At 42.3% G+C, this 18,876-nt stretch overlaps 1 protein-coding gene across 2 annotated transcripts in view; it reads left to right on the top strand.

The window, feature by feature from the left end:
* The window catches only part of MRE11 (MRE11 double strand break repair nuclease), a 35,376-nt gene extending 17,797 nt beyond the window's left edge, over nt 1–17,579 (top strand). For both annotated transcript variants that reach the window (XM_034408729.3, XM_034408735.3), the window contains exons 9-20: nt 754–925; nt 2,154–2,234; nt 2,736–2,862; nt 4,248–4,351; nt 5,277–5,450; nt 6,394–6,456; nt 6,918–7,128; nt 9,328–9,411; nt 9,764–9,822; nt 11,887–11,948; nt 13,411–13,489; nt 15,653–17,579. In XM_034408729.3, the coding sequence (XP_034264620.2) occupies nt 754–925; nt 2,154–2,234; nt 2,736–2,862; nt 4,248–4,351; nt 5,277–5,450; nt 6,394–6,456; nt 6,918–7,128; nt 9,328–9,411; nt 9,764–9,822; nt 11,887–11,948; nt 13,411–13,489; nt 15,653–15,691 (1,255 nt within the window). In that variant the 3' untranslated portion in view covers nt 15,692–17,579. The remainder of the gene's footprint in view (nt 1–753; nt 926–2,153; nt 2,235–2,735; nt 2,863–4,247; nt 4,352–5,276; nt 5,451–6,393; nt 6,457–6,917; nt 7,129–9,327; nt 9,412–9,763; nt 9,823–11,886; nt 11,949–13,410; nt 13,490–15,652) is intronic.
* Nucleotides 17,580–18,876: the final 1,297 nt, after the last annotated feature.

The raw sequence follows: 18,876 nt of genomic DNA, 5'->3' as shown, positions 1-18,876 counted from the left end.
TTTGAAGTAACCTTCCCCTGGAGTGGGAAGGGAATGGGGATTTTGCAGTATCCTTCCCCTGCCACGCCTATCAAGCCACACCCACCAAGCCATGCCATGCCCACCAAGCCACACCCACAGAACTGGTAGTAAAAGAATTTTGAATCCCACTACTGGTGCTATTGCTATTTACTTAGAAAGTGGAATATAAATGTAAGAAACAATTTGGCCTACTTCTAGTTATTAAACACAATAAATCATCAGTTGCAGTGAGATAATGTGACTGGATTTAAATAAAAGAGTTACTCCATTATTCACTTATGTAAATCTTCGAGCTGACTTTTTGATGATACTACTATTACATCGGAAGCACCGAAGTGCTTCTTGGTTGAGAGGATTGAATGGTGATATCCAAGGGATGCCCAGTTGGAGGCTTTCATGTCCCCATTAAAGTACCCATCTACCTGTGGTCACCCGCTTTCAAACTGCTGGGTTGGCAGGAGATGGAGCGTGTGACAGGAGCTCATCCCATCCCATGGTAGCAACCGAGTCTCAAACGTGATCCTGCCAATCGTCCGCCTACCTAACCTCGTGAGCCATCACGTTCCTTACTTTTTCATGTTTCTAGATGGGTGTTCTTGGCCATGGATCTTGACCTGCTCCATCTCTGAGGGTTCCATTTTTATTGCCATTGCTTTCTGCCAAATTCTGTGGCTCTGCTGAAATTCTACCACGTTGCCAAGATGTAAACAGCTTTGTTTCCATTCCTTCCAGACATGTTGGCTTGTTGCACATCAAAGACAAAAAAATGAAGATGCAGAAGATTCCTCTTCAGACCGTACGGCCTTTCTACCTCGAAGACCTTGTTCTAGCTGACTACCCGAACTTTTTTCTCCCAGACAACCTAAAAGTCACACAAGTAATACAAGATTTCTGCATGGAGAAGGTAATGATTTTTTTAAAAAAATGCATACAGATATTATTTTTACTATAAGACTAGATGTGGTACTAGATAGAAGCCAATATCAGATAAGTGGAGTTCGTTTTAAACAAAAGAATTTTTCTGCATTGTCTCTCAAATCTCATTGTTCTACACCAGGAGTGTCAAACTGGCAACCCGTGAGCCAGATGCGACACGCGCGGGCCACGCCCACCCCAGTTCCGCGAAGGGGGGAAAACGTCACAAAACGTCACATGACGGCAACATGGCGCTGAGAGTTTGACGCCCGTGTTCTACACACAGACACACCGGCGCGCACTTCCATCACCTTTTAAAATAAGTTAAGCTTAATTTAAGGGTCGTGTTAAATTTTTTAGTGTTCTTTGCTTCCAAAATGGCAGAAATGCTGCTTCCAACTTTTGGCAATTGCTGCTGTCAAGGTCCATATGACTCCAAAAAGAGTTTTTGAGAGTCTGTTTCAGGGGTGAAATCCAGCAGGTTCTGACAGGTTCTGGAGAACCGGTAGCGGAAATTTTGAGCAGTTCGGAGAACCAGTAGCAGAAATTTTGAGTAGTTCGGAGAACTGGCAAATACCACCTCTGACTGGCCCCAGAATGGGGTGGGAATGGAAATTTTGCAGTATCCTTCCCCTGGAATGGGGTGGGAATGGAGATTTTGCAGTATCCTTCCCCTGCCACGCCCACCAAGCCACACCATGCCACGCCCACCAAGCCACGCCCACAGAACCGGTAGTAAAAAAATTTGGATTTCACCACTGGTCTGTTTAGACTGGGGGTTATAGATTGTATGGTCTTGGTAATATTTCCTATCATAGGCTTTCTCAAATGTTTTGGCATCAATTCTTTGCATTTCTCTCAAGTATAGACTAGCTAGCTTGGGGTACTATCTATTCCTACTAAGTGAGAAGAAGAGATTCCAATTAAATACAAGCAGGCTACATTGCCTAAATTAATTTTGCTGTGGCTTTTAGAGTATTATAAGCACAATAAATCCAATACTATTCTGTGTTGGGACAGATTACCTTCATTGGAAATCAGCCTTGTGGCTTCCCATTTATGTAGTTTTGACTTAAATCCAATATGTATGTAGCAGCAGAAGAAAATTTCTTAGAAAGCTTAAATTAAAGATTGCTTGCTTTAATCTATATCATGCATATATTGATACCTGGTGCAGCAAATTTTTGCATTTAGCAAATTTTGTCCCTTTCTTAAAGGTTGAATTGTTGCTGGAAAACGCAGAAAGAGAACGTCTCGGAAATCCCAAGCAACCAGAGAAGCCTCTAATAAGATTACGAGTAAGAATGTGGTCTTTAAATCAGATTTCTTCCTCGTGTTTCGTTTCACCTTGGAACCAAATTTTAATAGACAGTAACTTTTCAAGTACGGGTTGATTTTTAAACAATTTTACATGTCTGATGGATCTCTTGAGGCTTTAGTTTTGCTTAATTAAGTAGCAGTAAAATATGCCTTAGAGATGGAGGTTGAGGATCTTACAGGAGCTAATTTTATAAACTCCTGGACTGTTTGAAGATGCATGAATATTAAAATTGAATATATTTTCAGATATGCCAGCTGTTAGCACACGGTGTTCCTGTGAATTACTAATTGTAGCTAGAACATGCTATAATACTAATACTTCAGTAAATATTTGCTATACTAAAATAATAAAGTGTTTGCTAATAGTTTAGTGAAATCCTGATAAGCGCATCAAATTCAACCGATGAATTTTTAATTATTTTCAGATGCGTAATTGCAAATTCTCACATCTTTTATGCTTTATCTTATTTGATTTGAAGGTAGATTACAGCGGAGGCTTCGAACCATTCAGTATGGTCCGTTTTAGCCAGAAATACATGGATAGAGTGGCTAATCCAAAAGACATCATACATTTTTTCAGGCATCGGGAACAAAAAGAGAAAAATGGTAATGTTTTTTTTAAAAAATATATAATTTCCAAACTCATTGTAGTAAGTATTGTCACTAGGAAAAATAATACTATCCATAGAGGTGTTTCTTTTTTGTGTGGGAAATTATGTGTGTTGGGATGGGTGAGTGAGATGAAGCATAATTACAGGTAGTCCTCAATTTACAACCACAATTGAACCCCAAATTTCAAGGAGGAACAGTTATTAAGTGAGTTTTGCCCCATTTTATGACCTTTCTGGCCACAGTTGTTAAGTGAATCACTGCAGTTCATAACGTGATTGTTAAGTCTGGCTTCCCTTTGACTTTCCGTGTCAGAAGGTCGCAAAAGGTGAGCACATGATCTTGGAACACTCAAATGCCAGTGGCCAATCATCTGAATTTTTATCACATGACCATGGCAACAATCGTGTGAGAAATGGTTGTCTTTCTCTTTCTCTCCCTCTCTCCCTCCCCCCTCCCAAGTTTTCGCGAGTGTGTGTATGTAAAAAGGTAAAATCTCGGGTGTTTTCCCGCATCATTAAAAGTCTGTTAGTTAAAATGCTTAAAATCCTGGCTAAAATCCCAGCTTAAAATCCTCCAAAATCCCAACAAAACACTTTGTAAAGTCTTTTGAAACTCTGGCTAAAATCCTAACCAACACTTTAAAAGTTTTCTTTTTGGCAGCGTTTCGACAAGCTCTCTAACTTGTCATCATCGGGCCCCTACTTTCAGTATAGAAGCTTTGGGTATGCTGCGAGGTCGGAGTTGTCACTTTTCTATGTTCGCTGCTGCTGACGTATGCTGATTAGCCTGCAACTCTGTGCCCTGATTGGAGGGCAGCAGTTTTTTCTCCTGCTTCATTATCCTAGCTGCAGCCTGACTGCGTGTTAAAGGCCCAGCTTTCTCTGGTTCTCTATTACTAACTGTCAACTGCAAAGAGGGAAGGATTCTGGTAGGCATCACAACACTGCTGATTGTCTGTTGAGATCTCAGCCTGTCTTCTGGCTCGGTTCTCTCTCTCTCTCTCCCTATTGCTAGCTATCATCTGCAAAGAGGGAAGGACTCTGGCAGGCATTACAACACCACTGGTTGCCTGTTGGGATCTCTGCCTATCCTCTGATGTTAGAACTCGAGTTTCCCTCAGTGCAGGTCTCCAAATACTTGATAACCTAGAAGCGTCATCTTGTCTATTCATATTCTCTGGCCTCTTTTCAATTTCGAAAATTGAAATTATGTAGGCTATAATAGACATAAAACACAACATATTTTCTGTTTTTTTCAGATATATGTTTGTGTTTGTGTGATTTTTCTTTTTAAAAAAACTTCATAATAGCGATTATTATAGCAAGCATTTTCTTAAATGTATTAAGACATATTTTATATTTCTTTATTTATGTTTTTAGAAGATGAAGTTAACTTCAGAAAACTGGTCCGTAGGCCGGGAGCTGAGGGAACAACACTGCGGGTAGAGGATTTAGTAAAGCAATATTTCCAAACAGCAGAGAAGGTAAATATATTTTCCAGTATTTATGACTAGGTTTAAAAATAGTCATCAGACTAGGTCAGAGTTTCTCAACCTTGGTAATTTGAGTGTACTTAGCCCAGCTGGCTAAGGAATTCTGGGAGTTGAAGTCCACACATCTGCAAACTGCCACGGTTGAGAAACTCTGGACTAGATTTTAATTGTATGATTGGAGTTCCATTATTGGATTTTTACATTTAATTTTTTGGCAGTTCGTGGTTTGATATTGCATTGAGATAAATAATCTGGATATGAAACATTTTGAAAATTATTTGGGGATTCTTAGCTAACACAGTACAGTTTGCTTGTACATCTAGAACAGGGATCTCCAACCTTGGCAACTTTAAGACTTTTGGACTTCAATTCCCAGAGTTCCCCGAATTCTGGGAGTTGAAGTCCACAAGTCTTAAAGTTACCAAGGTTGGAGACTCCTGATCTACAATACAATCAGAGCTTGGAGTTAACAGGAATTTGGAACCATGCCTTGATATTAAATGCCAACTGACTTTGGTAGCAGGTACTCTTTTGTAGTTAAGTTACAACATTTGTAACTTTTTGTAGCTAAGTTGCAGCAAAAGTTAATAGCAATAGCATTTAGACTCATATACTGCTCCATAGTGCTTTACAGCCTTCTCTGAGAAGTTAACAGAGTTGTTATATTGTCCCAACAGTTTGGGTCCTCATTTTACTGACCTCGGAAGGATGGAAGGCTGAGTCAACCAGGATCGAAATGGCTATGGGCAGAGTTAGCCTGCAATGCTGCACTTTAACTACTGCACCACTAGAGTTCTTAAAACAAATAAATAATTACATCTTGGGTCAAGCTAATCCTGTGGTCATTTCAGCCCTACTTTCTTTGGCCTGATGAGTATATAAAATTAACTCAAACTGGGCTGTTTGTGTTTCCAAGAAAGTGCAGCTTTCTCTTCTGACCGAGAGGGGCATGGGGGAAGCCGTGCAAGAATTTGTGGACAAGGAAGAGAAGGACGCTATTGAAGAACTGGTGAAGTTCCAGTTAGAAAAGACCCAGCGATTTCTGAAGGAGCGGCATACAGATGCAGAAGAAACAAAAATCGATGAGGAGGTTTGTAATGGAATGGTTTACTCTTCCTGGACACATTCAAGAATTGAATATTACAAATGTCACATCCACGGCAAGGGGGACGATTGGACCAGCTGCTTCCGTTTTTTTTATCTGAGTTGCTTTTGGCCACATTCAGGTGGTCAAGTCCTTGTATAATGTACCAGAATAGCAGTAGCCCTTAGATTTATATACTGCTTCACAGTGTTTTTACAGCCCTCTCTAAGCAGTTTATAGAGTCAGCCAATTGCCCCCAACAATCTGGGTCCTCATTTTTACCGACCTTGGAAGGATGGAAGGCTGAGTCAACCTTGAGCCTGGTGAGATTCGATCTGTCAAATTGCAGTCAGCCGGCAGTCAGCAGAAGTAGCTTGCAGTACTGCGCTCTCACCACTGCGCCACCCTGGCTCCTCTATAGAATATGTAGGTAGCCCTGGACTCACGACTACAATTGAGCCCAAAATTTCCATTGCTAAGCAAGACAGTTGTCAAGTGAGCTTTGCCCCATCTTAACCACCTTTCTTGCCAGAGTTGTTATGGGGATCACTTCAGTTGTTAAGTTAATAGCATGGTTGTCAAATGAATCCGACTTCCCCATTGTCTTCGCTTGTCAGAAGGTTGCCAAAGGTGATCCCATGACCCCGGGACACTCCAACCGTCATAAATACATGCCAGTTGCCAAGTGTTCAGCTTTTGATCACATGACTATGGAAACACTTCAACGACCGTTAAGTGTGAAAAATGGCCATAAGTCATTTCTTTGAGTGTTGTTGTAACTTCGAACAGTCACTAAACAAATGGTTGTTAGCTGAGGACTCTCTATACTTGTATTTCAGCTACCCTTCCTCCCCCCTCCCCTTACTATTTCAGCAAGGAAAGAAGCTGCATTAAGCATGTGCTCTTCTTTCATCTAAATATATTCAGTGATTCTTCCATTTTAATACAGGTGCAGCGCTTCAGAGAATCAAAAAAAAAGAACACAGTGGAAGAGGACGAGGAAGTTCGTGAGGTAGGCCGAAAACCAAGAAAGAATCAGATGAGGTTCCTATTAATTGAACGGTGTGTTTCACTTCTTGGTCTAAAGCAGGGGTGTCAAACTCGATTTCATTAAGGGCCGCATCAGGCTTGTGTTTGACCTCAAGGGGCCGGATAGGCATGGCCTGGGTAGGCGTGGCCATCTCAACATCCTGCAGCCCGTTCTCTGCCAGGGAAAACGGAGCCCAGGAGGGCCGCATGCAGCCCTTTCCCCAGCTGAAGCCTCCTCCAATTCTCTTTCGGCCTTTTGTTTAGAACCATCAATCAACTCCGTTCCTGACATGCCAGGGATGAGCTCAATCCTCCCTTGAGCTGACCTCTGAGAAAGTATCTGCGGAGTCATCCCAAGGAAGACATCACAGCTTTTCGGATTTGAGTGAAAATTCTCCTTTCTTTCTTTCTCTTTCTTTGTTCCTTTACTTCTCTTTTTCTCAGGCTATCAACAGGGCCAAGGCCAGGTCTCAGGAGACAGGTTATGCTTCAGCGATGAGTGATGAGGACCTGATGGATGTGGCCACCCTTGACCAAAGAGTCAATGATGAGTCAGACGACTCTTTAACTCCCAGCTGGGGTAGACAGAGAGGTCGGGCGAGAGGCAGAGGACAGAAGGTCTCAACCAGGGGAGCATCTCGGCGAGGAAGAGGAGGCTAGTTTCTGTCCATCTTGCAATTCTATAAAGCTGTTTTGGTTGATTGTTGGCTTACAGCAGTGGTGAAATCCTCTGAAGTCTGCTACCAGTTCTGTGAGTCTGCTACCGAGCGTGCGCTTCGTGCACACATGCGTGCCTGAGGCATGCCCGCACAGCACTAAAAAAGGACATTTTGAACTCTTCTGAGTCTGCAAAGATAAATAGAACAGTGAGGGGGGAGGAATCCGCTGTTCCACGCGATTTAGATTAGCTAGAAAGCAGGAAAGCCAACAGTTGTAGCTAATATAAATCGTGTTCACAGCTGATTGCCATCCAGCTGATCATCGGAAATATCGGTTTGCCCGAACCTGTAGCATTTTTTACTACTGGTTCACCTGAACTGGTTCAAACTGGTAGCATTTCACCTCTGGTTTACAGGTAGTTCTCAACTAAACGACAGTTCATTTAGCAACCATTCAAAGTTACAATGGCACTAAAAAAAGTGACTTGTGACCGTCTTTTCACACTTAGACCATTGCAGCATCCCCAGGGTCATGTGATCAAAATTCAGACGCTTGGCAACAGATGCACATTTACGCCGGTTGCAGTGTCCCATGATCATGTGATTACCTTTTGCGACCTTCTGACAGACAAATACAACTTTTTTGTCAATTTCGTGCAATTTAGGGTGCTTTATTCTCAAAATTAAAATTATTTTCATAAAAGGAAATAAGTACCATATTTTTCGGCATATAAGACACACTTTTTTCTTCCTAAAAGAGGGTGAAAATTTGGGTGCGTCTTATACACCGAATGTAACCAAAAACACGCACGGATGGTCTGTGGCAATCCCTGCAGCCTGGAACAGCTGATTGGGGGTATTCGGGGAGGCTGATCCACCCTCCAATCAGCTGCTTGTGCTGAATCAGGCTGCAATAATGTGCTGAAGCTGACCTGGCTGTTTGCTATTTGCTGCAAGGACTCAGAGCTTGCAGCAGCAATCACATCCAGAAAGCACACACAAGTAACTGATTCAGCAGGATTCAATAACTTCTCCTTATATATAATCAGGTAAAATGCTCCCGGTTCGGACCGGCTCGGGCAAGTAGGTAGCGATGGCGGCGGGCAGTTCGGAGAACCGGTAGCAAAAATCCCTGCCCCCGCCCCCCCATGCCCAGCTGAGCCGCGTGATCATCAGAGCCTTTTTTTCCTTTTAAATGGCTCTGATGAGCCAAGCTCTGATGATCCCAGCTGAGTTGCCTGCTAATCGGTAGCAAAAATCCCTCCTCCCCCACCCCCCCAGCTTCCAGCTTGCTTACCTTAGCTGCTGGTTGCAACGCCTGCCTTGCTTCACTTGCTGTAACACCTGCAATCCATTGCATCAGCAAGCAACTGAATCTCTCTGCCTGCAATCAAGCTCATTGGTGAGCAGCTCTATCTGCAACTTTAAGACTTGTGGACTTCAACTCCCAGCAAAGCTGGCTGAGGAATTCTGGGAGTTGAAGTCCACAAGTCTTAAAGTTGCCAAGGTTGGAGGCCCTGTGTTCTATTGGGTAAGTTTTTTTCCCCTTTGGGAGCTTTAAAAAAAATAGTTAATTGGGGTTTTTTTTAGTTGTTCTTTTTTTAGACCTAACCATTTAAAGTTTAGGAAGTTTTAAATTTAGTTGCTTTTATATAAAAATAAAATAAAATAAAAATAAAATAATATTTGTGCAGCTTTCTGAGATTTAGTGTGTTTCTGTAGTGTTTCACTCTAACTACACAAACACACAAAATCTCACAAAGATGTTTGTGGAATTTTGTGTGTGTAAAGTGTGAAAGTTGGTTTTTTGGGCTTTTTGCGGCTGTGTGAGGTTCCTGCTTGTTGCAGGGGCCATTTTGAGTCTAGCACAGCTGCTTTTACATTTTACAGGACGCTAGCCTGATGAATGGATGCTAGTAGGCAGAGGCAGAATTTTTTTCTTCTTATTTTCCTCCCAAAAAATTAAGGTGCGTTTTATACTCTGAAAAATATGGTAATTTTGGAGCTCAATAATATTGTCTAACCATGAACATTAGTGCTAGGTGTCTGCAGGCCCCCCGTTGCCAGTCCTGTGTTGGTCCTTAAAAGACATTGCAGTCTGCACAAACCAGTTTGGGAACAGTGTCCTAAAGGCTTAGTAATTGGCGAAGGAGTGAGAAAATGTAAATGTTTACTCTCTGTTGTATTTTTTACAGGAAGTGCTGGCCGTGATCAAACTGGAAACAGTAAAACGTATAAGCCTGCAACTACTCCTTTAAAAAATATGTCGATTTTGGATGGTAGGTTATTTTATGGGCTTTTTTCACCTGGCAAGTGACTTCCTTGGTTCATACAACACACTACTTCACATAATACAGTAGATAGACATTAAATTTGCATAGGTTGATAGGTCAACCCAAGAGATTTTGATATATTCAGAAAATTGTTCTTAAACGAAACACGCCGAAGCAGAAGTAAGCAAACCAACCGTTGCCATTTATGAACCTCTTTAAATTGGCTATAAATGTCTGTCATAATGTAGGTCTTGCAGAAAGTTTTTAACTTTCTTGTGCTTTGTGCTAGCAGTAGTTTATTTCAAAGTCTCATCAATTTATCATAATTGCTATACATTCTTACTCTGATGTTTTCTAGCTTTTAAGTCATCCAGACAGCAACCCTCCCGAAACGCATCTGCCAAGAATTATTCAGAGGTTGGTAATTATTTCATGATAAAATCTAGCAATTCCTCTTTTTCTGTGGGTGTCATGCAGCCTTTTCCAGGCAGGCGGGGGAATACTACAAATTGCCATCTCGGTGTCTCTGAAGGGCATCCATTGAGCAAAGCTAATTTGCTACGTAGCAGACAGGGACAATCTTCTGCGAAGTCTTGAGGTGTGGCATTTTTTTAGTCCATTTTGCTGTTCTGACCTAGGCTTCCTTAGAAAGTAAACAGCACAAACTTAGTCCCGGCAAACCTCTTTAATTCATACAGCTGTAAATTACTTTCATTTACAGTCCGCAAGCCTTGATAAACAGTCTTTCAGAGGAAGGTTATCAACACCCACCTATCTCATGTGGAACGCTGCCAAAGAGCTAATTTCCAGATGCAGGGCAAGGCCAAATTTGGCACAGAGTCACAAACAGAAGTTTCAAATCTTGAATCAGCCAGATGAATTAATTGCTTCCTGCAAAAGATCACATCCTGTTCACTTCTCTTTTATGTCTTATGGGAGGGGCCAATAATCTCCAAGCCTTACTCCCAAGTTGACCCTGTTTCCTTAATTGTTCCTGTCTCCTGGCAACTGCGCATGCGCACACTGGGAACAGGGTGATGCTGTTCTTCTGTCTCGCTGATGTCAGACTCCGGAGACTCCGGAGGCAGCAAAGAACTACCAGATGGCCCTGGTAGGAAGAGGAAGAAAAACTGGGTCCAGTGCCTGACGCGCGGATGCGCAGAAGGCAGAGGAGAGGAGAGCAGTGGAAATCCGTGGGCCGATCCTTGGGACAGAAGAGCCACTGCTGCTAGCGAAGTCCCACCCTAGCTCTGGGGATAAAAGGCAGAGGGCGGAGATGAATAGATGTGGCAGACAACTATTCATCTCCCTGCTGGACAGGCTTGTTAGCCTGAGGTGAGAGAGAAACTTTTTGCCAGGGCTGCTGGTGCTCCTAATAAAGGAATCAATGAGTTAACTCCAGAGGGCTTGTCGTTTTTGGAGAGCTGGGTCAGAACAGCATCCTTTCTTTGCACAGAGGGCAAGTGTTTTATTCTGAGATTCACAATATTGATTTTTGGATTGGGTAACCAGGGATACAGTTGGGATACAACAGAGGGCCAATGTGTTTCAAATCATAGTGCCATCTTATTTATTTATTCAAATAATTTACATGGCTGCCCAACTCTCAAATAGGAGTAAAAGCACAAGAAACCTGAGGCAAACATTTTCAAAATCCACAAGCTATTACAGGAGAGGCTCACCCTACTTCCTGGCCCAGTGTTGAAGTGCAGTGGGGTGAGTGGGAGAGTCAGATTTTCAAAGGCTTATAGATGGCTAAGACACTGAGCTTGTCGATCAGAAAGGTCGGCAGTTCAGCGGTTCGAATCCCTAGTACAAGTTTCCTGCGTCAGCAGGGGGTTGGACTAGATGACCTCCAAGGTCCTTTCCAACTGTGTTACTGTTACAATCAATTGGTCAGAGTCCTGAGCCCAGAACCCCAACAGAGAGGCTTTCCCCCCAAAAAAAATCAGGTGCCACTTTCCCAACGGAAAGTAACTCAAATTATAAACTCAACATAAATCAGTAAAAAAAAAAATAGGGTCAGAATTAGCCATCAATAAAAGAGAACACAAGGGATGTTTTTTGTGCATATACAAATAGTCCTCGACTTACAACAGTTCATTTAACGACCGTTCAAAGTTACAACAGCACTTTGCAAACCGATGACCATTGCAGCAGCCCCATGGTCACATGGTCAAAATTCAGACGCTCGACAACTGGTTCATATTTATGACTGTTTTGGTCATGTGATCACCTTTTGCGACCTTCTGTCAAGCAGAGCCGATGGGGAAGCCAGATTCACTTAACAACTCTGTTCCTCATTTAATCGCTGCAGTGATTCACTTAACAACGGTGGTGAGAAAAGTTGTAAAAGAGGCAAAACTCACTTAACGAAAGTCTCGCTCAGCAACAGAAATTTTGAACTCGGCTGTGGTCGTACGTCGAGGACTAGCTGTATTAAAAGTGCTGCTTTCTGGGCCTTTGCTCTGTCTCTTCCAGGTTATTGAAGATGATGATTCTGATATGGAGGTGTCCTTCACCTCTTCCTCTACAAATCGAAGGTGAGTAGAACCCGTTTCACCTTGACCTGTAGTTTGTCATTTATAAGAGGCCTGTCTAGGCATTTAGAGAAGCATGGGGTGAAATGGCTCCTTCCCACAAGATTAGGACACCCTAATGGGAACACTTTTCTTTGAGTAGAAGCGTGTCATGTCCACGGATGTTTGTGGTATTCAGAGGTGGTATTCAGCAGGTTTTGACCAGTTCTGGAGAACCGGTAGCGGAAATTTTGAGTAGTTCAGAGAACCGGTAAATACCACCTCTGACTGGCCCCAAACCCATCTATTCTCTGCCTCCCGAGTCCCAGCTGATCAGGAGGAAATGGAGATTTTGCAGTAACCTTCCCCTAGAGTGGGGTGGGAATGGAGATTTTACAGTATCCTTCCCCTGCCACGCCCACCAAGCCACATCCACAGAACCGGTAGTAAAAAATTTTTTTGAAACCCACCATTGGTACAGATCACATTGTGACCTTATCCCAAGCTGCTTTGGGAACTTTTCTTAGGTTTCAAAAATATTTTCTCCTGCTCAGTGAAAGTTCTGATTCAAAAACACAGTCCAAAGCCCTCCAAGTCAAAATTATTTAAAGAACCATAATCATTTTACATTGTTACCGTTTGATTTTTGTTCTGCATTTTGTCCTGCACCACTGAGCCATGGTGGCGCAGTGGTTAGAGTGCAGTACTGCAGGCTACTTCTGCTGACTGCCAGCTGCCAGCAGTTTGGCAGCTCGTGTCTCACCAGGCTCAAGGTTGACTCAGCCTTCCATCCTTCCAAGATCGGTAAAATGAGGACCCAGATTGTTGGGGACAATATGCCGACTCTGTAAAACCACTTAGCAAGGGCTATAAAGCACTGTGAAGCAGTACATAAATCTAAGTGCTACTGCTATTGCTATGTGATAACAGCGGTAAGCCATATGTGAGCTCACCACTTTATTTATTTATTTATTTTTTATGCCTCTTCTCTGTTCATTTAAAGTCAGCAATCCTGTGTCCAAAATTACTTCCAAGGGTATGGTTAGTCTTAATACGATTCTCATGCAAAAATGCTAACTGAAGTAGAGTAAAAAAAAGATTTTTTTAAAAAACACCACTTTGATCTGGTTTCAGAATGCATTGAAATCAGGGGGACAGGCCTAAATCTACATAAGGCTCTGCTGTCAGGCCTTCTTGCAAGCAGTTGCTGGAAAGCTTCTGCCTTTCGTTTAATATCATCCTAATTTCTTTTCCACTGTAGAATGCAGTGAACAAGCCCATAACGCATCATAAATTGGAATTCTAACTTCTTTGAGAAACAACAGTGTTTCTGATAGTGTGGCCCTGATCTGTGGGGAGTTTAGAGATAAGAGCCAACAATTGAAAACCGGGCTAGAAACAATTCAGAAACTTGTACAGTTAATAGCTGAATTCTAGTATCATGATTTCATTAACAGTGATAACGTCTCCTTCTTATAATACTTAGATTATCAACCACATCAACGCAAAGCCAAAGGAGCTCTCAGAGCCAAGCCTCAAAAGGTGTTTCCTTTGAATCGGATGAGGTATAAAATATTTCTTCCATCATGCTTCCTTTAATCATCATCATCTTCATTTAACGACCCCATAATCCCTTGCAGGGTGGAGTCTGGGCAACCGAATGGAGCTAGCAGAGTGTTTTAATGGTCGGATGCCCTTCCTGTCACCAATGCGGAGTTTTGTTTAGCAGATATATTCTCAGTGTGCCCAGAGAGAGAAGTATCTGCTTCTACATAGAATCGAACTCACAGCCTCCTGATTGTGAGGCGAGAGCTCCACCTCTAGGCCACCACACCACTCCATCGTGCTTTCTTTCATCCATATGCAAAATGTTTGTGTGATATTTAGTGCTTCTTACATCTCTTTGCAATTCCTTACTCCCAATGAGGATCATAGCCAGTAACTCTGTAATAAAAGGTAGGACTAGCCCCACCTTCAGCCTCATTAAACCTCAGAGTTGTGTAAATTCTTTTTTTGTCTCTTAGAGTTTTCAACCTTGGTATGTTGTTTCCTCTGTCCATGAAGGCACAGATTCTTTGAAGCAGCAATAGCCATGGATAACTACCATGCTTTTCGGAATATAAGATGCAACCCCCCCCCCCCAAAAAGTGATGGAAGTGTCTGTGCATCTTATGCCCCACCCACCTGCTGGTCCCCACCCATCGGCCTCTGCCTCCTAGCAATTTGCCTCCTTACAGCAAACAGCCTGGTCAGCTTCAGCACAGCCTGATTTAGCCCGAGCAGCTGATTGGTGGTTGGATCAGCCTCCCAGAATACAGCCTATCAGCTGTTCCAGACTGTGGGGATCGCCGCCGCCCATCGGTGGCCTCACTGCCCATCAGTGCTGTCACCTATCGCCGCCTCCATGCACCCATTTTCAGCTTCCACACATCCCATTTTCGGCCTCCACATGCCCCATTTCCAGCTTCCGCGCATATGGGCTGAAAATGGGACACGCAAAAGCCAAAAATGGGGTGCACAGAGGCCAAAAACGGGATGCACGGAGGCCGAAAATGGGGCATGCAGAGGTGGCAATAGGTGACAGCAGCGATGGGCACCAGCAATCCCCGCAGCCTGGAACAGCTGATAGGAAGTATTCGGGGAGGCAGATCCAACTGCCAATCAGCTGCTTGTGCTAAATCAGGCTGTACTGAAACTGACCACGCTGTTTCCTGCAAGGAGGCAAATTGCTGGGAGACAGAGGCAGAGGCAGATTTTTTTTTCTTGTTTTCCTCCCCAAAAGCTAGGTGCGTCTTATACTCCTAAAAATACGGTATATCTACAGAGAAGCGGTCAGTTATTTTTTGGAGGGACACCTTTGCCCATATTTTAAATGATCCCACCATTCCATGTGAGATTGAGTCATATGTTGGTACATGATGTGTTTCCATGTGCTTTGCTATCAGCACTGAATTCAGTTATTTCATTGAAATTTTAAGTCCTCTGTTCTGTAAAAAACCCTGCCTACAGGAAATTCAAAGACTAGGAATTCCTAAATCGGTGTTTTTCAACTTAGGCAACTTTAAAATGTCTGGACTTCAATTCCCAGAATTCCCCAGCCAGCATGCCCTAGGAAGGAAGCAGTGGCAAAGCACTTCTGAAGAACTGCAGGGACTGTCCAGGCAATTTGTTAGAATTGGAAATAATTAACCAGGAAAAGAAGAGGAGAACCATAATAGGCGATTTATTTTGGCAGAAAATTAGAAAGTTGGCAATCTCTAAAAGCAGGAGGAAACCTTGAATGTTGGCTGTTGTTGCCAAGACTTACTTCTTGAAGTTGTGGGATAGTGGTAGCCCAGTGGTTAGAATGCAGTATTGCAGGCTGACTCTGCTCACTGCCAGGAGTTCGATCCTCACCGGCTCAAGATTGACTCAGCCTTCCATCCTTCTGAGGCTAGTAAAATGAGGACCCAGATTGCTGGGAACAATATGCTGACTTTGTAAATCGTTTAGAGAGGGCTGTAAAGCACTATGAAGTGGTATATAAGTCCAAGTCTATTGCTATGTTCCATAGGGAGAGAAGAAGATAGACTAGTCAGCGAAGAATCCAAATTCAAAACAATTTTTTAAAAAACTGTTTAGATCTCACTATGAATTGTCATAACACTGATACAGCTGATCCCTCCAAAGGGGATTAATCTCCTTAACCTTATAACATCTCAATGAAATGCCTGTCATTTAATTTACAGGATGAATTATTTCTTTCCACTTCAAGAAGAAAACGATGATAACCTCTGAATCCAAAGCATGGAAGGGAAGTGCAAAAATTACTTCTCCAAATTCTGCAAAGGAGCCCTGGGATGTTTCCACCTGGTTCTCCATAATTTTACTGTATTGTCTAGAAAGTGGTGGCTTCCTTGAAGAAAACCGCTTCCTTACTCTGTATATGCAACACCACCAGGCGTGCGCGAATGTCCTGCTAAATGGTACGATCCAGAGTTCACTTGAGTGGAAATATATAAAAAGCAATATTCCGTCTTAGGGATGCCAGTTTTCACTGAGGTCTTCTTGCTGCTTAACCTTGTGATTCTTATAATCTGTCCAGAAGTGTGAAGTTAGGAAAATACTGGAGCTGTGTGAGAGAAAAGAGAATTCAGGAAAAACGGTCCCTCATTTCTCCCAACAAGGAGTCACCAAACTTCAGTCACTTTCTTACTCAGGGCAACCTCAAGTATACCTGAATGGAGATGGCTGTTTCTGTATCCAACACTTAAAGGAAAAGGAAATGTGTCACAGCATTTCTTTTCAAGGGCTCCTGTGTCTTTTTTCATTTTACAGAAGAATAAATTAGAACTGGTTGGGCAAGAGAACAAACTCCATTCCTGCATTCCATGTTTTACAAGTCTCCAACTTTCATAAGCGATTCAGTGCCCCGAGTCAAAACTGATTATGGGAGTCAGTGATTCAGTGAAATTAAATGCTTGGATATAAAACAGGAATTCCTTTTGACAAGAAGCTACTGTGAGGAAGATTTCAAAATATATATTTTTTAACTTTTAAAGTAACTCCTCATTATGGGGTGCATATAATCCTTTCTGGGATTTTCAGAGGGACCTAATTATAGTTTAATAAATTGAAACGGAGCTGGTATTGAAACGGAGCTGGCACAGAATAGTAAACTTGGCAATAATTTCATTGATATGCTCAGAAAGTAAAAATTGTGAGAAACTTTCAAGCGGACATAAATCCCCCCCCCCCGCTTATCTCAGTAGTTTCAAAAACAAAAATCAGTTTGAAAATACGTCCTTTAAGATAAGCTCATTCTGAATTTTCGTATGGGGCTTTAGCGTGGGATGAGGCCTTAAAACCATGTTGGCCTTGGAAATATTGTGCAAAGCAACATACTTTCCCATGGAAAGTCCATTCACTGTTGATCGCTATATTTTAAATTTATTCTACAAACCCTGGAAAAATGGACAAGGGATGTGAAATGTGTGATATGGAATAAAGTTTTCTGAGATGTTTGTTGTGATTTGCTTTAAACATTTAGAAATGTTGATTTGTACTGTATTTACCAGATATACCCATAGAGGCCATTTATGTTGCATTAAGCAAAAAGAATAGTGAGAGTGATGGCATAAATAGATTGATAAGAGGAGAATATTTGTAGCTCAGGGTTGAAATGAGGGGCCTCTGCTGCTTTCTGAGTTTGATTTTTTCCTTGCAGATGTTTTATTACCAAACTAGGTAATGATGTTACCTAGTTTGGTAATGAAATTATCTGCAAAAAAACACCTAACCTCAGAGCACCAAGAGCCCCTCATAAATAGGTTGCTTTGTGGTACCTTTTCTGATTTCCCATCCCACATTTTCTTGAAGGCTAATATTCATGTCCTGATCTAAAATTTCCCCGGGTTTCCCCAAACTGTTTTTCTCTCTCGTTGCCCTTAATTCTGAGAATTTGATTCAGTAAGATTAGTTTTATGTAAAGTGCAGCCACAATGCATTTTTTAAAAAATGATGTCTTTTTTCTAAATGATTCCACTTTGGTGTCGCTCTAGATGCAGAAGCAGGAAATGTACAGTGGTACTGAAATGTTTGTGAACCCTTCTGAATTTTCAAAATTTCTGTAGAAATAAAACAAAAGAGAACCCAAATAAACAAATGAACAAACAACTTCCTACTTGTTCATTTATATTGAGGAAAATGATCCAAAGCTACATTCATATTTGTGTGGGGTAATATGTGAACCTTTGCTTCTAGTAACTATTCCCCCCCTACACACACACACACACACACGTGGGCTTTGGTAACTAAATATTTCTGCTACCTGTTGAATAGTTCTGCACATCAGCTTGGAGGGATTTCAGTCCATTTCTCAAGCATTATATGGGAGACTTACCAGAGTCATAGCTATGAGTGGGAAGTTAAGAATTATTCCTGAAGAGACCAATTGCAAACCTCTTCATTTCGTTCCAAGAAAACGAAGTCAACTTATTTTCCAAAGCACCAAAAGGCAAGGGAAGAAACAATGGAAACTAACCAAAGAGAGAAGCAACTTGGAATTAAGGAGAAACTTCCTAACAGCAAGGACAATTAACCAGTGGAACAGCTTGCCTTCAGAAATTGTGGGTGCTTCATCACTGGAGGTTTGATTCACTGTGAAGAGCCTTGGTGGTGCAGCAGACTAAAGCACTGTTAAGTAACACCAGCTGCCTGCAATTACTGCAAGTTCAAATCTCACCAGGCTCAAGGTTGACTCAGCCTTCCATCCTTTCGAGGTAGGTAAAAATGAGGACCCGGTTTGTGGGGGCAATAAGCTGACTTTGTATAAAAAAGAACACCGCTTAGGGGGTGCCGAAAGCCCTACTAAGCAGGTATATACAAAAGTATGAAGGCTATTGCTTAACACATTGTAAGCTGCCCTGAGTCTCCAGAAAAGGGTGGCATATAAATTGAACCAATAAATAAACAATAAATAAACTACTTTGAAGGAGACCTTATTCCAGGAAGATGGCTCACCATCTACCACCACCCTGTAGTTACTAGGGGCCAAACTAACTCAAAGACACCCAATTAAGTATCCAATAAATATATTCATGACGGACATGGAGGCAGTGGTGGGCTGCAGCCAGTTCGGACCGGTTCACACGAACCGGTAGATCTAAAGATCAGTTGGCCCTATCCTGTCCTATATTTCCTTCTTTCTGGCTCAGCTGATTCGCACGACACAGCTGATTTCCGCACCTCCGCTGTTCTACTTACCGCGGCTGCCTTAGAAGGTAAGCAGCTGAGCTTCAATTTGCTGTGCGAAGCGCACGCTCACAGAACCGGTTGTAGCTCACCACTGTATGGAGGAATTATATTTTTATTCCAATCTTAACTAGCACGCAAGATGTCTTGGATTGTATCTCCTAACCCTGTTGTCCAGCGTGGCAATGGTAGTTGCTATCTGATCCATTTAATGGGTCAC

This window comes from Pantherophis guttatus, chromosome 5 (genome assembly GCF_059756535.1).
Source record: "Pantherophis guttatus breed Tessera chromosome 5, ASM5975653v1, whole genome shotgun sequence".
Classification (NCBI taxonomy): Eukaryota; Metazoa; Chordata; class Lepidosauria; order Squamata; family Colubridae; genus Pantherophis; species Pantherophis guttatus.
The sequence above is the reverse complement of the archived record's forward strand: the minus strand, read 5'-3'. Positions and strand labels throughout refer to the sequence as shown.